This window comes from Rhipicephalus sanguineus, chromosome 1 (assembly GCF_013339695.2).
Source record: "Rhipicephalus sanguineus isolate Rsan-2018 chromosome 1, BIME_Rsan_1.4, whole genome shotgun sequence".
Classification (NCBI taxonomy): domain Eukaryota; kingdom Metazoa; phylum Arthropoda; class Arachnida; order Ixodida; family Ixodidae; genus Rhipicephalus; species Rhipicephalus sanguineus.
Window position 1 is genome coordinate 230,679,229 of NC_051176.1, and position 15,086 is coordinate 230,694,314.

Sequence of the window (15,086 nt, forward strand, 5' to 3'; positions counted from 1 at the left end):
TCGTAACATGAAGTGAGGCATACATGATGTTGCACTGTTATCGTTTCATTTACTTTGATTTGTCTTGTTTTTTTTAAGGCTAAAGCCTTAGATGACTCATCAAACACGGAAATTGACCGTCGGCTTCCAGCGTCGCCAACACGAGTGATGCTAAAAATCATCACGCGATGATGTCACCATGACGTCACAGATCGACAAAACTTGTGACGTCACTATGACGCCATTCAATGTGACGTCATCACATGACATGGTCGCTTTGCATTGCCTCCATGATTGGTGGCCGATCACGGAGGCAATGTAAAAGCAGGCGAGGTGCAGAAAGCTTGCAAATGCCTTCGATCCTGTGGGCACTCCGAAACCACGTTATGTGCAGAAAGCTTTCGGAGAGGGGCGGAGGAGGATCAATGCATCGACTGACAAAAATGAAGAAGATGGCTTTCGCTTTCAAGTCGTCTCAGGCGAATTGCATAAGGGACCGTGTCTTTTTTTTTCATGTAATTTTTTTGCATACATTTTACCTGTGCGGTCAGTTCTTCAAAATGTATGGGTAAGTCTTACATGTTGGCATCGATATTGGTGACCGCCACGTTTTTTATCACCTGACGGAAACAAATCGTCAGACCACACATCGTCAGAATTCTTTCTGGCTAAAGAAAGCGGGTTTGTGCGCCACACACCATGTTATTATTGTTATAGTTGTTACGCAATTAGCAAGCATATGTCAAGTTAGTGATGCCATGACCTATCGGTCATGTTAGACTTACATACATTCGTGCCTCTCCGTGCCAATTTTCGTATACCAAGTGAACGAGACGCGAGTTACGCAAGTGTGAGGGATAAGGTTCAGGTAATCACGGCAACTTAAAGAATTGTTGCCGAGACGGACGAAGACATTTGCAGCTTGACGTTATAAGGCTTTAATGCCACAAAATGATGATGAAGCTTGGCGCGTTACAATGCAACAGCGAAGAACTGCCCTATAGCTACTAGCACGACACACGTTCTTGAAGGACTCAAGGTCTGACCCTCAGCGTATTCCCCCACTGCACTACACAAGATTTGTGTGATCACTTCACCGTGTGACGGTCGAGGGCGGATCAGTCGATGAGTTGTGCTGCATCTTACGCCGACAGCAGCGATGACACAGGCATGGTCGGAGCGGAGCGTGCGGCAAAGCCGGTGTGGCAAAGACGTCCCGGACAGCCAGTAGTAGGCCCAGGTCTGGAGTACGCCCGGGTCCGAGAACAACGGACCGGCGCCAGCTGCTGGAGCACCTGGTAGACGGTAGCCAGGCTCGAGCGGTCACCAGGCACAGGGGTAGGCTTCGGGACCAGGACCCGACGAGCGCTTCACCCTGCGACTGCTTCGTTCGGTTTCCGTTCTCGAACGCCCCCTCGTCGTCTTCCTCCTCTATCTTCTTCCCATGGCTTGGCTTGACTTAGACGACACGATTCCGCCTTTTTCTTATCTCATCGTCGTCTTCGTCGGCGCACGGCACAGCACAAACCCACAAACACCGCGCACCAAATGAGCCTACCGCGCACATCATGACAGCAAGTAATTTTTTACTTTTGGTACCGCGGCCATGCCGACTGACACATTCGGCTTTGCATGAAATGGCTTGAAACAGCAAAGCGCGGGAGGCAGCCTTGTAAAACAAATTGAATGCTCCCAATAAAAGATAGAATATGAAGGGTCCAAACGCGTTAGCATGAGCTAGTTACTACGTGCGTATCTGCTACGTTCTCATGGTTATCTCCAGTTAATTCTCTCCTGCAGCGAGTTTACGTTCGTCATTCCACACGAAAGTAAGTTAAGCGCCTTCTCTCACGATGAGGTGCGCGCAGGATGCGTTCCTCAAACAGCCGCGGAAGTGTGAACCAATGCGGTGACAAACCAGCTGAAAGGATATATACAAAATCCCCGTTTCACAACACATGAACGCACAAACGCATTCTCTGTGTGATGAGTCGCTACAGTATTATGTTGCAGTGACGCAGTATTAAATACTGCCCAAATTTCCGCAATTTTAGCTAATAGCGGCCAAAATATCAGGCGCGTAGCAGACGCTCGCCGCTCTGACGCGGCTTCCGCCGCGGAGAAAGCCCACGGGTCCGGCACAGCAGCGCCGCGGCGCGGAAGTTCACTGCAAAAAGCCCTCGCTCCTCCCGTGTATTCGCGCGGCGCTTTGGACACTCCCCCTATTCTAGGTCACTCTAATATCATCATCACATCACATGGCGCGCTCTCATGACGTTGTCGAAGGCGCAAAAAAGCTAGCGAGCCTGTACAGGAGCTAGCTACAAGAAAGCAACATTTTTAGATTCAAGAAAGTGAGTTGTGCAGCCATATTTCGATGGCGCCGGTGGCAACAGAGTTTTTCGACGTGCTGCGCGCACGAGGCGGTTGCTGTCATCGTGGCCTCGGATTGCGAACATGAATGAAAGTAAGTGTGTTGACGCTTGATAATGTCGAAAAGGTTCTATTTACTGCGAATATTTAATTTGATGTGAGGCCATGAGGATAGTGCGAGCAGCTGCCGTGGACGTAAACGCGCGACCATTATTTAGAAACTTTGCATCAAGGAAACTGCTGTATAGCTGAGTGTGTAAGATGGATATTGTGTCATAAGTCTGCGTGAGAAAGAAACATTTTATCCGTTTGCGGTCAGTGAAGCCACTACCAACCGCGAAACCACTCACAAGGCTTCGGTTTATGTAAGTCGGTTATACCATTTTCGAAACTCATTTTCTCTAGTGAGAGCGCACCATGTGGAGAATTTTTCGCATTGCACACAAGCCCTTAGACGCTATAAATGCAGCATGTAAACGCGCTCGTGCACCGACGAGCTTAGTCTCGCCAGTGTGATCAGTCGCGTTGTTCGATTTTTGTTCGTCAGAACCTGCGCTCGGCTCGTGGTTGAGTACGCTGTAGCTCGTACCATCCGCTCACCGCCGTTGCTGTGTGGTTTTATACATGAGGGGGCGAGTGAAGAAATATACAAAAAAGTATGAGATAGACACTTGGAACGCTTATTATTCAGACGAACGTGAGGTATACATAGTACGAAAACAGAACCACGCGAAACAGATTGTGCGCTTGCAACATCTAGTACCATCGCACCTCATGTACCATATTTGCGTGCATATAAGCGACACCAGTAATTGACAAATCTTGGAAGGGAACTTGAAGGGAAAAGGTGGAACCGCATGGCGCAGTTTTTGGCGCGATTTACGCGCGTTTGTAGGGACGCGCGTGTTTTTTGAGGAACGCCTTTGCGAAATCGCACTGTTGCGTCCCAAATGGCATGATTTCATGCGCGACTCACACGTGGTCGGAGAGTCGCGCCCGTCATTTTGACGAACGCCATCTCAAAATCGCGCCACCGCGTCTTCCTAATTGGAAACACCTCACGCGGCGCGGCGCTCGCTCGTCCAACAAGCGGAGTTTAGGGTGCAGACGCGTCTTTGCTTGGTTTCTTCGAGTGCCTCCAGACGGCGCTTGGACCTGCGCGCATTTCGAAGGAACAGTTTGAAGCCGGCGTAGGCTTTTGACGAAAATGTAGCAACCCGGCAAACGCGGCGCAAAAACGCCGCTGCTGAAAAATGTTCATTCCCATGAACGTTTTTTATTTGTCAGTCTAGTCAAGTGTAGCTATTCAAAACATCGCTTATGTCGTTTTTCTGAGTCATTGCTCTATCACAGCTGTGATGTTTTAATAATAACACGTACGCATATATATATATATATATATATATATATATATATATATATATCTTATGTGTTAAGTGTGGTTGGTTCATTAGTATTGTATGTTTTCTAAAATCGTTGGAACTTCTAGTGTTTAGCAGAAATAAAAAAAAAGATTACACAACAGTGATGTTTGACCCTAGAATTCTGCTCCAAAACTAACTTTCATTGCTCCAAAATACACATTTTGGTGCTCCAAAGCTGCTCCAAAACAGCATTATGCCTGCTCCCTGAGCTGCTCCAAAACACTCAAGCCCGCTTCCACCCCTGCTTATTGTGTGCAGCACATGAAAGCCAGCTGTGAACCGCCAACATTCTCCTTTGAAAAATTGATCTTGGGAATTGCAACTGAACATCGAGAGAACCTGGACACCTGTCGTTGGACCCTTCCTCTCCTTCGAAAATGTGGTGTGTTACACAAGTTCTGTCATGACCTGAATAGAATTTTTATCTTGCAGAGCTACTGGTATGCTCACATCTTCCTTTTTAAAAACAATTGTCTAAAATGACGTGTAGCAGTTTCTTTTGGCTCTACTACACTATACTACTGCATGCTTCTGTGCAGGCTTCTTGATTATAAAAAATGATGCTTTTGAGATAAACACTCTTTGCTGATCAAGCAGTACTGTACATTATAATTTGTGATAATTGCCAATACATTTGTTAGCCAACAAAAGCTGACTAATTATCTTCTGAAAATAATTATTTTGTGAGCATGTAATTGAATAAAGTCAGCCAGTACTCATAGCACAGTTTTCTGCTTATAACATTATGCATAATAAGCACCAGTCTCCAGAAATACAGACTCAAAATGTACCATGCAATGCATTGCCATATTTCTTCTTGCAAAATTTCGAAATGTGTTGCAGCTCCCCTAACAAACCAGTGTGTTAGCTTTAAAATTTAATCAGGGTGCATGGAGACAAAAGAGGGGAGAAGGGGAAGCTGCAACATTAACTGAAAGATAAACTTATTGGCAGGGACCACTCATGTCTTGTTTTTAATTGAGGAAATATTTGGTGCTGTGCCCAGCCAAGCTATTAGGAAAGATGTGCCACTTTTAAGCAAGTGTGTAAATATATTTCTCCTTAATACTACCATTTTTCATGTCCACCAATTCGGATGGGGAGGTTTTCATGTTTTGTAAAGATTATTACAATTACAAGTAGATCCTTACACTACCATTGCATCTTCTAACCTGAGCTCAGAAAGCCAGTCCTGATGTGTCCCTGAGCAATATGCATATCACTGTGGCTGCTAGGAACTAAAGTTACATTGACTGTGTTTTTATTGCTGCAAGAAACTTTTGACATGCTGTATTGGTCTGTTTAATTTAACACATAGTTATGTAAGGAGGTATATTAATGTTGAGGGCGTGCACATTTCCAGTTTGTTACTTGACAAGTTGTGGTACTAAAAGTCTTGAGATGAGGAAAAAAGCATCTGTTTTTTGTGCTTTGCATGCAGTGAAAATGAGCAAAGGTATCGTACCCAGCTTGTGGAAATGGGTCTGAAGACGTTTGAGCGCCTTCGCTTTGATGAAGCAGCAGAACCAAAGAAAGCGAAGCGGCCAAGGCTACGACCTGAAGATAGCAATCACGAGTGTGACTTCTGCCGCATCAGTTGTCATGTCTCCATGGTATGTGTTTCTGTTCTTGTTCAGGAGGACTTGCTAAAGAATTCTGTCTCTCTTGAAATACTAGATAGCTGTGAACTTGTTTTTGCATTAGGTTTGTGGGTTTTCCATTATACAATACCAACGCTAGAGCACAAGACATAAGATGGGCATGGCCAGTCAGTTCTGCAGAATTCCGCAATATGGAGAAAGGGTTTTTGAAAGGGAAAATTGCCATCCAGCCGTTTGTAATTGTCAATTAATTTGCCCTCGCTCTGCCAACTGCTAGACTCCTAGTTAGCTTGATTAGTAGAGTGACAGCCCCACAGAGGCGTTCGTCCTGGGTTTTAACCCGGATCAGGACAGATTTTTTATCAACTACAAAGCTTTTCTTTCTGAGAAAACCATGTGGATTACCCCGTAGCTTTGTGCTGCCAACGGGTGGATGGCAATTTTTCCCCGTCACAGGATGGAACAGATTGGAACGTGGCTCAGAACTAAGTAAAGCTTTATTCTGATACACATCTGAATGAATTATTGTTAGAGCTGTGCGAATAGCAAAATTTTGGGTGCGAAGCGAATTCGAATAATAAAGATTGAGTGCGAATCGAATCGAATCATTTCGAATAATTTTCGAATATTTCTCAAACATTTTTCGAATAATTCGAAGTGAAATTACAGAAAAAGTTGTAGAGAATCCCTAAGTATGTTCTTGTGAAAGTGTTTCTTTTCGCTAGGTTGATGAAGCGCTGGTGGGGTCATATTTCATAGTTGTCTTTCTTATCAAGAATGAGGCATTGTAGCGGCCGAATTGTATTTATGTGCATGATTTGGTGCAACCAAAGTGTTGCCGACAACACTTTACACGTGATAGGCAGAGATGCCGTTTCCTCAGCCTCTCCTTCTCTTTCAACTTCTCTGGAAGGCCAACTGATGTGGCAGACAAGGGTGTGCTCCCTTCAATTCCGGAGTTCCGAATCTGCCTCGTAAACGTCGATATATAAGAACATCTAAAATTTTGGATGCTAAAAGCTTCGGCGTCCGATTTTTTCAGACTTCCTGCCCAAATTTCAGGTCCAAACAGCATTAATTGAGCCCCCAACTCTGCCACATCTTTCATCTCCATATTGGAACCAGCGTTTTCTTGAGTTAATACATTTGCGACCGTAGCGGAGCTTAAAAGGCAGCTTTGCCGCAATACGGGGTTGTGATGAGGTGAAGCATATTGAAAATCTAGAGACCACTTCCAAACGGACGACTGTCTCTCGACTAAGTTCGACCGTAGCGGAGCTTGAAAGGCAGCTTTGCCGCAATACGGAGGTGTGATGAGGTGAAGCATATTGAAAATCTAGGGACCACTTTTAACCAAACTTTGTCTCTTGGCTAAGTTCGACCGTAACGGAGCTTGAAAGGCAGCTTTGCCGCAATACGAAAGTGTAATGAGGTGAAGCAAATTGAAAATCTGAAGGGGTCACTTTCAACCGGACGTTGACTGTATTTGTCTTTGGGAAGTTCGAATAGTTCGAATAGTAAAATTTCAGTGCGAATCGAATCGAATAGCAAACACTATTCGAAAAATATTCGAAATTTCGAATATTCGCACACCCCAATATTATTGTATATCAGTGTCTGGACAAGCGAACGACAAGGAGGAGAGCGAAGTGGTGCGGCCGAGGGTTCTGAGCTCGAAAAGGCAGCCTGCTTTGCAAGTGTTCTACAGTGCAATAAAAGACACTTTGCAGTACAAATATTGGCAGCTGTACAAAGTAAAGTTTTGTTTTATCTGTAGTATTTTGTAAAGTAAACTGCACTTCTTACGCGCATAGAAGATGAAGCTTTTTTGTTTGCGAGAAACATTGCCATAGAGGAACTGGGGTGCATTGGAAATAATCAAGATAGTGTATGAATATTTTCAAGAACTAGATTTTGTTTACTCATAATTTTATAAAACTTTCATAAGAGATGGGAAGAAGAAAAGGGCAGAAACTGTATACCTCTCTGCTAAGTAGAATTAACTATGTGATAAGAATTTGGTAATACTACTTCATTTTCTGACAGTCTACAGAGAAAATACCAGCAGAAATTGAATTTTTTTTTTTCTCTGTCAGCAGATGAAGTATGCAATTGCACCCAAAACTAAGATATTGTCTGGTTTTTAAGGAAATTCTATTATGTTGGCTGAAAGGCTGAATGTTGTGATTCTGCATGCTTGTATTCATAAGAGGTCACCACACTTGCTCCTGGCATCAATTAGGAGATGGCATTGTGTGCAACCATACTTGAAAAGGAACATTCATAGCATAGGATGCTCTGCATTGCCACTTTTAACTCCAATAGCTAGATGGTCCAGAATGAAGCTAGATTTGAACTGTCATGTTAAGCTTTTTTTCTAGCAAATATTTCACTGAATGATGTTTAAGGGTTATCTACCAAACATGACGGTGCTCAGGTGGGTGCCACTCACTACATATAGCTTTTAGGACTGTTTGCACTGACTCATTGAGCCAAAGGCAGTTGCTGTAAGCATGCTGTCTGCTACTCTGCCAGCGTGTGTGATGCTTTGCCCGCTCCAACACCTAAATGTTGCTTGCACAGCAGGGCATGAGTGCTTTTGCATATCATATGCACAATACTGAGTTTTTTGTTACCTAACTCGTAGCATGGTGAAAGTAAATGATGCTGAGCTATGGAAGAAAGATTGAGAGGACATGTAAAGCAATGCATTATGTCTTTTTTTTTTTTTTCGTGTTCAGCATCTCTCTGTGGTTTACACAGCTTATTCGGATAAACATATTCAGCCAATCTCTGCATTGTGCACTCGAAGACAGCAGATTTGTATTTTCGCATTGTGCCACCACAGTTACTGAAACACCATGTCATATGTCCTACCTGCAAACTTGTGCTTGGCTGCATGATTACATTGTATAGTTTCTGGATAGCCTAAGAATACACTGGCAAGTAGCATGCCACTGTTAAACTCAGACTATTTGTGTAGTACACCAACCGATTACTTTTGCTTATTTCCATTATGTCATGGCAGAGTCGAGCTTCTTTCGATATCATTGTTCTTTTGATGCATAATGTCTTGTTTCATACGGTGCAGATGCAGCACAGTTTTGTGGAGGGAGCTTGCACTGAATGATCAAGTTGTCACCCTGTATAGAAAGGGAGCAACAACAGATGTCAGTTTGCCCAGTTTATGCTTGCGTAGCCTGCTCATAGTGTTTTTGTACCCATGGCATTACTGTAGAGAAACACTGTTCATTTTATTGCAGGGTAGGAAGCCATTGCAATTGACAAAAATAAAAGCTAATGTAAACTTAATGCAGAATCTCGGTGCAATGATAATCAAGGTTTAGTGTTAGTGAGTCATATTGCAAGTAATACTTACTGAAGTTGAACTGGCATCAGCCACATCTTAAGAGAATCCGACAGTTGAGATCCACCCTCCCCCATTTTCCTCAGACTTTTGCAGGAGATATGTATGCAGAGATACACACATGTACATACTTATGGAGGGTCAGACCCCTTTCGAAATACAATCCTGGCTATGCTCCTGAGGCCCATGTTACTTTTATTAAATACAGCACCATAACTTTTGAACAGTGAAAGCAGAGTTCATAACTATCACAATACTGTTGTGGGGTGAAAGGAACGTTGTTTATTTGTTTGTTTAGTTATTTTGTAGGTACTGCTAGCCTGTATATAGGCCTTAAAGGGACATAAAGAGCAAAACGATTTTTTCATATTAGTAAAGCACTCTTTCACGACATCAAAAACACCATGCTTACTGCGAGAAGACGCTTAGTAAGCGAGAAAACATGCAAAAACGAAATGTAAGTGGCGACGCGACCTTAAGGTTTCGGCACTATTTGCCGTGACATCACCTGTTTTGAGTGCGCCTACTAGCGACTACGTAGTTCCTAATCGGTAAAAATGAAGTAGATTGTCCTCTGAGGGGGTCATAGGCTTAACATACAAGTTTGGGGTAATTTTGTTAAGCCAATGGCGCCAAAATACGATAAATACACTTTGAAATCCGTGACGTCACACGGGGAGATTTCGTCACAAAATTTAAAAATGAAACTTTGAACTTGATTTTTCCTCTGTTAATAACCTATGATGGCAAAATTAACGGCGTTAGAGTTCTCGGAGTATAACATTGACACTGAGTATAACATTATTTGGATGATGTAATATAGCAGTGTCGCAAGCATTGGATACGTCACCAGCAAGGCATGGCATAGTCATGGAAAGCATCGTGTGTGTGTGCGTGTGTACACACACACGTGTCAATAAACTAGAGCAAAAAGACAACTGGAAACTCTGGGCAGTTGATGTGTTGTGTGCATTGGACACATCAGGCACAATATTGAGAAAGCACAATCACTGCACAAGCATAAAATGGAAGAGGTACTTTACATTGCTTGATGATAAGGATATTTTCAATTCAGTATTTCAAGTGCATTAGCGAAAGCGGGAACCGAAGGGCACTTACTCAGCTATATCTCTTGATATGCACTTCCATTCACGAATTGTACGGGGGCAAGAAGAATTCCTGGAAAGTGTATAACATGATTTTGTTCAATCGAAGTTTGTCATCATATGTCAGATAGAACATTTTTGCCTTTCACGATAGCATACGTTTTTTAAAGGGACTCTGGATTTTCAGCCTATAAAAGAACCGTTGGGAGCTTTTTCCACCTATACTGATTAAAAATAAACCTAGCTGCCTTTCACTGCACATTTTAACGTCACTTTATATTTGTGTATGTGGACAGATCCCATACTGTCCCAGCATATTCACATATAGGCAGTAGAAATGAATAAAACCTTGCTGCTAGATTTTTCTTTTGCCTATTATGCAAATAGTGGTGATAATATGTATCACTGGTCTGACCACTTTGTTGATGAAAGCCTGTCTTGGCAAACCCTTGAAGTGTCATCTTTTAGCAATGCTGTCTCAGCAAGACGACTGTGTATAGGCTTAGTGCGCTGCAGCTTTGAACCGAACAGGCAGTGCCACCAGACGCCCGCGGCGGAAAAGTTGAGATTGTCGTTTGTTGCTCCCGGGCGCACAGTCACGGTAGAAACGCAGGGCTCCTCGCCGAAAGGACGTAAAAACGTCGCAGTAGTCCAGTACTTTTTCGTACTTTCGCGTGCATGGCTGGCACAACAGCTGTAGGAACACCGTTCCGAAGACACTAGCTTTAAAATTCTGCGGGTTACCTCAGAAGTCGGACGAAAATGAAAGACAACTCTACCGCAGCTGTGCGGGGCTGCGTAAGCAACGCCTCGAATTCCGTCTATAAGTGTCCCCACTCTCGTGCGTTTTCTTTTTCGCATTTTATTATTTGTTTTAAATGTATACACAAGCTTACAAGGTCACAAAGAAATAGGAAGATAGCAGGCTGACAACGGCCACCTAGAGGGGCAATGCGCCTGTCTGCGTCTTCTGCTCTCACGCGTGATTTCTTGCCGGCCAGAGCGGCGAGCAGGGGTAGCCAGTGCGGAATCAGACACAAATTTGCCGCGTCCTCTTCGTTGGGAACGAAAACAGTTCGGTATGGCTCAGCACACGTAGAGCACTGAAAAATCAAAAGCTCACCTCCACTCGTACTTCGTAGTCCACGGTTTTCGATTGCACTCTGCATTTCCCAATGTCGAAAGATTCCATCACGCACATCAATTCTTCTTTCAGACGACACACCGACCACTCGCGTGCAACTTCGTACCAAGCGACCAAGAACTCCTTTTGAAACACACGTTATTGCAATTTCAATCCTACGGAAACCGCAGAACAACACACGATCGTCTCTTCTTGTCCTCACGTTCACACGCGGGCTGGCGGCCTTGTCTGGCGATGCGCTTTCCCAGCAGACGACAACCAGTGACCAACTGATGGGTGGGCGCTTGCAGTCTCACTGTCTGTAAAGTGTTTGTGAGCGCTCGCCTGTGTGTGTGTGTGTGCGTTGTGAGCGTGTTTGTGTGTGGGAGGGGGGGGGGGGTAATCTACTGTTCCGCGCGTAGTGTCCAAGGGACGGAAAAGAACTAGCTGTGTTTTGTCGGCTTTTTTTTTTTTTTTTTTTTTTTTTTGGTAGGGCTCGCAGTTCGGTTTTCATCAAAAGACGGACTGAGGAGTGCCTGTCTCTCTCGAATAGCTTGAGGCAAAAAGGGGACGAAGTCTTGTTGAATGCTTGCGTTAACAAGAGTCGCTGAATGCTGGTTTTTCGGCTACAGCTTTAACGGCTGTAGTTTGAGAAGTTTTTCAGACAGGAAGAAAAACAAAAATAAACATAAGTTAGCACAGCGTACTATTTACACACGCAGACAAAAAAAAAAAGAACTACGGTGGCGTTTGGAGAACAGCAGCCGCCGCAACCGTAGCCGCCGCCTTGAAACATGCAGACGGGCCCGTAGGTGACAATCCTAACAGTGCGCCGCTAGCCCGATAGAGGGCGAGAGCAGTAGCGCCACCATACCATCTCACGAGGTCTATACAAGCTAAAAACTTTGTAGACTGATCTTGAAGGCTCTGCTTGCACAGATACTACTGCTAAAGCAATCTTTTATGCAGGTTGTGAACATGCAAGATGACATCCTGTACTGCCTAGAGCATGCTGTGCATTGCCTGCAGAGGAAAAACATGAAGTCTTGGAAGCTTCTTTACACCTATGACATGGTATGAATAGGACTCTATGTGTTTTACCTCACTTCTTCTAAATTCAGACCATGCTGGCTCAGTGATCCTAAATCAAAAAAGGATGCTTAAGTGAATATCACCCTCTGCACACAGCATGGGCCTTTGTGGGAGTTTTGCAGGAGAATTCATGCTTGCTTTCTAAGATGTGCAGCTTCTGAGTGCTGCTCAGACCTGTCATCCCCACTTCTCAGTCTACTTATTCATTTTGCATTCCTTTCGTTGCCAGCATCTTATCACCCATATTTCTTGCTCTGCCTTAACTGCATCACTTTATAAATGTGTCATGGGATAATTGTTCTAGTACTTTTATTGTTGACCTCATGAAGTACTTACAAACCACATTTCTTGTTTGTCTTTTTTTTTTCTACAAGGATGAGCTCAGGTCCATACTGCGGAAGCTCGAGCAACACCTAGAGTCCCAGGAGAGTTCTCAAACGAGGTAGACTCCGAGTCATCTCCGCTGAAAAGAAAATAGCCAAGAAGAAGTGAACATGGAAGAAATTGTCAGTCAACACTGTGTTGTTCATGGTGTATATTCTATCTGATGTAGGACTCTAAAAAAGAAGTGTACTAATGCTGAAGTGTTACTAGTTATTATAGGGATGGACAGTGGTTATGCTCTGTGTTAGGAGCAAGGGCAGCACCACAATTCCCTTGAGGGGGTGGGGGTATTCTCCTTTTTCATTGGTGGTGTAGCCGGGCTTTGGCTCTTTTATCTCTTGCCCCCTTTAGCTGCCCCTGATTTACAGCTGATTGTTTTGTTGGTGTGGAAAAGTGCCCATTTTGCTTGGCATGCAGAGAAGTGGGTAGAGTTCACTTGCTCCTTTGTATGCTTCACTGGTTGTCTAAGTCCTCTGCCAACTAATCATAGAGTGAGACCTCTCAAGTGAACTGGGAGTACACGTAGTACAGGACTGTGATATAGCTGCGTTGATAGGTTTACCTCTCAATGTGACGTGGTTGTTTATGTGCAACTGTACAAGTTCTACTTTTTTTGCATATTTCATGCCTCCTAATTTTCATGAAGTTGCAATTTACTGCAACTGGGTCATAGCATCATGTTTCATTTACATTTTTTGATTTTGTATGTGTTTACTTACTTTGTGGCTCAGTGAATGGCTTTCTAAGGAAGTGTGGTTGTAACTAAGGCGTCATAGTTTGATTCAGCTAATTTCGTACACGTCTTAGGTCATGGTTACCTGGCATGCTTCATTTTACCACAGTAGTAAGAAGCTACTTTGAATTTGATTATATTTTTTTCTTTGAGCACAAATAAGTGGTACAAAATATGCATTCACAGACACAATGCCCTCAATTTATGTTTTTTTCCTTTTGTAACACCTATTCGCACAACTGCCATCATAATTCTAGTAGTTTGCTGCCTCAGGAAATAGTTGTCAATTTGAAATCCTAATGTGGGTTAACGTCAGCCTCTTAGCCTTCACGTGAAATAGCAGTGTAGTGCTAGAAGAGATATGAATTTAGGGGTACTGACCCAAAAATTTTGGCCTCTCGTTTTTTTTGCTGCAACATATTGCTGGGGCCCTGTTATCATAACACGGCACATTGTTTGCTGCAGCACGCGACAGATAATCAATTACAGGCTCCTCATTACCGACCAGTCCTCTATTCTGGCTTGAGAGAGCTTCAAAAACAACAAGCCGCCAGTGCAACTATCACCACCTAGCGTGTGGAAATGCTCAACCACGTCAGCTCACAGAACTGTGACGCACCTCACGCAGTCCGCAGCCCAGACAGTACAAGGAAATCAAGAAGTCCTTTCGAACAGGAAAATGGGAAAGCAGTGTCGCCAACACAAACTTCAACACGTGCACCGCGGCCACAGACTCGTGAGAGCCGCCGAAAAGTAGTCTGCTGGCGCAAGCGCAGGCAAAAGGGAAATGGCGGCTATGACATCATCGTAACTTGTTTGCATCGGCTGCAGCGTGATGACGTCGGGGAAGTAGGGAGGGTTGCCTTCGAGTCCTTTTAAGGGTGTCAATGTTGCGAGGCGGCATATAGCGCTGAATCACGCACGTAAACTTCAAATTCATATAAAATACCATCCAAGCTATATTCGCGTTAATATTTTGCAGATACATGTTCACGGGAATCTATCTCGCAGGTTATCTCGGCCATGAAATTTTTTGTCAGTACCCCTTTAAGCTTTGGATTCGGGAGTTTAACTCTAGATGTTTTTTGAGTTGACAGCCCCACAAGCCCCATCTGTTGAAGAACCTGATGTTGAGTCATGTGGTTTTATGAAAGCTAAGAAAAACATGTAATTCATTGCTGTGATAGTTTGCACTCTTAAGAGAGAACTAAAATTAAATTCTTATCAGGCTTAACTGGTGTATTGCTCTTTCGGAACTTTGGCAGTGTTTGTTTGGTGGCAGAAGGGCTGATTTATGAATTTTGTGGCCATATTGCTGTACTAATATCAAATTAGTCTTTCCATCCGATAGCAGTTGTCACTTTCAACTAAAGAACGCAGCGTTGAGCTGTATGTTTTCTCTTGTCGTCCCATTTCCTCTCTCGCACAGTTTTTTAGTGGCCTTAGTTCGATACTCGTGGACAATCAGTCTCCAGCACACCAGTATGATGATACAACAAGTGCAAATGTGATCCTGGAACACTGACCTCGCCATTAATTGGCACAAAAGCTCGGAGTGCTATTGTGTTCTTAGGTCGCTCTAGCTTTTGATCGCATTTGAACCAGTGCTTTTCCAATGCACAGGTGTTCTGAGGAGTTTTCGTATACTTCTGTTCCATCTTCTTTCGCACAAAAATCCAGTAGGGCACGTTACCTTCCTTTCTTCATACCTCTTATCCATAATTCTTTCTCTTCAGAGTCTTAGAGAACTGGAATCTTGGAAATATATTGCAAAACAAGCACTTTGGGAATTATGTGCAGAGTGCTGTGTGTCCGTGTGCCTGTGCCCCCATCTTTCGTGCTGTGTCCCATGTTGCTGTGTTTTTTTTTTCCCCTTCCCTATTTTGTACCAATCTGGTGCAGTG

The 15,086-nt window shown here is 43.8% G+C and overlaps 1 protein-coding gene across 1 annotated transcript in view; it reads left to right on the forward strand.

Moving 5' to 3' along the window:
- Positions 1–12,730, forward strand: part of LOC119374064 (protein Jumonji-like) — an 83,987-nt gene extending 71,257 nt beyond the window's left edge. The window contains 4 exon segments of the mRNA XM_037644128.2: positions 4,035–4,171; positions 5,233–5,389; positions 11,943–12,047; positions 12,440–12,730. Of these exon segments, the coding sequence (XP_037500056.1) occupies positions 4,035–4,171; positions 5,233–5,389; positions 11,943–12,047; positions 12,440–12,511 (471 nt within the window). The 3' untranslated portion in view covers positions 12,512–12,730.
- The last annotated feature ends 2,356 nt before the right edge of the window (positions 12,731–15,086 follow it).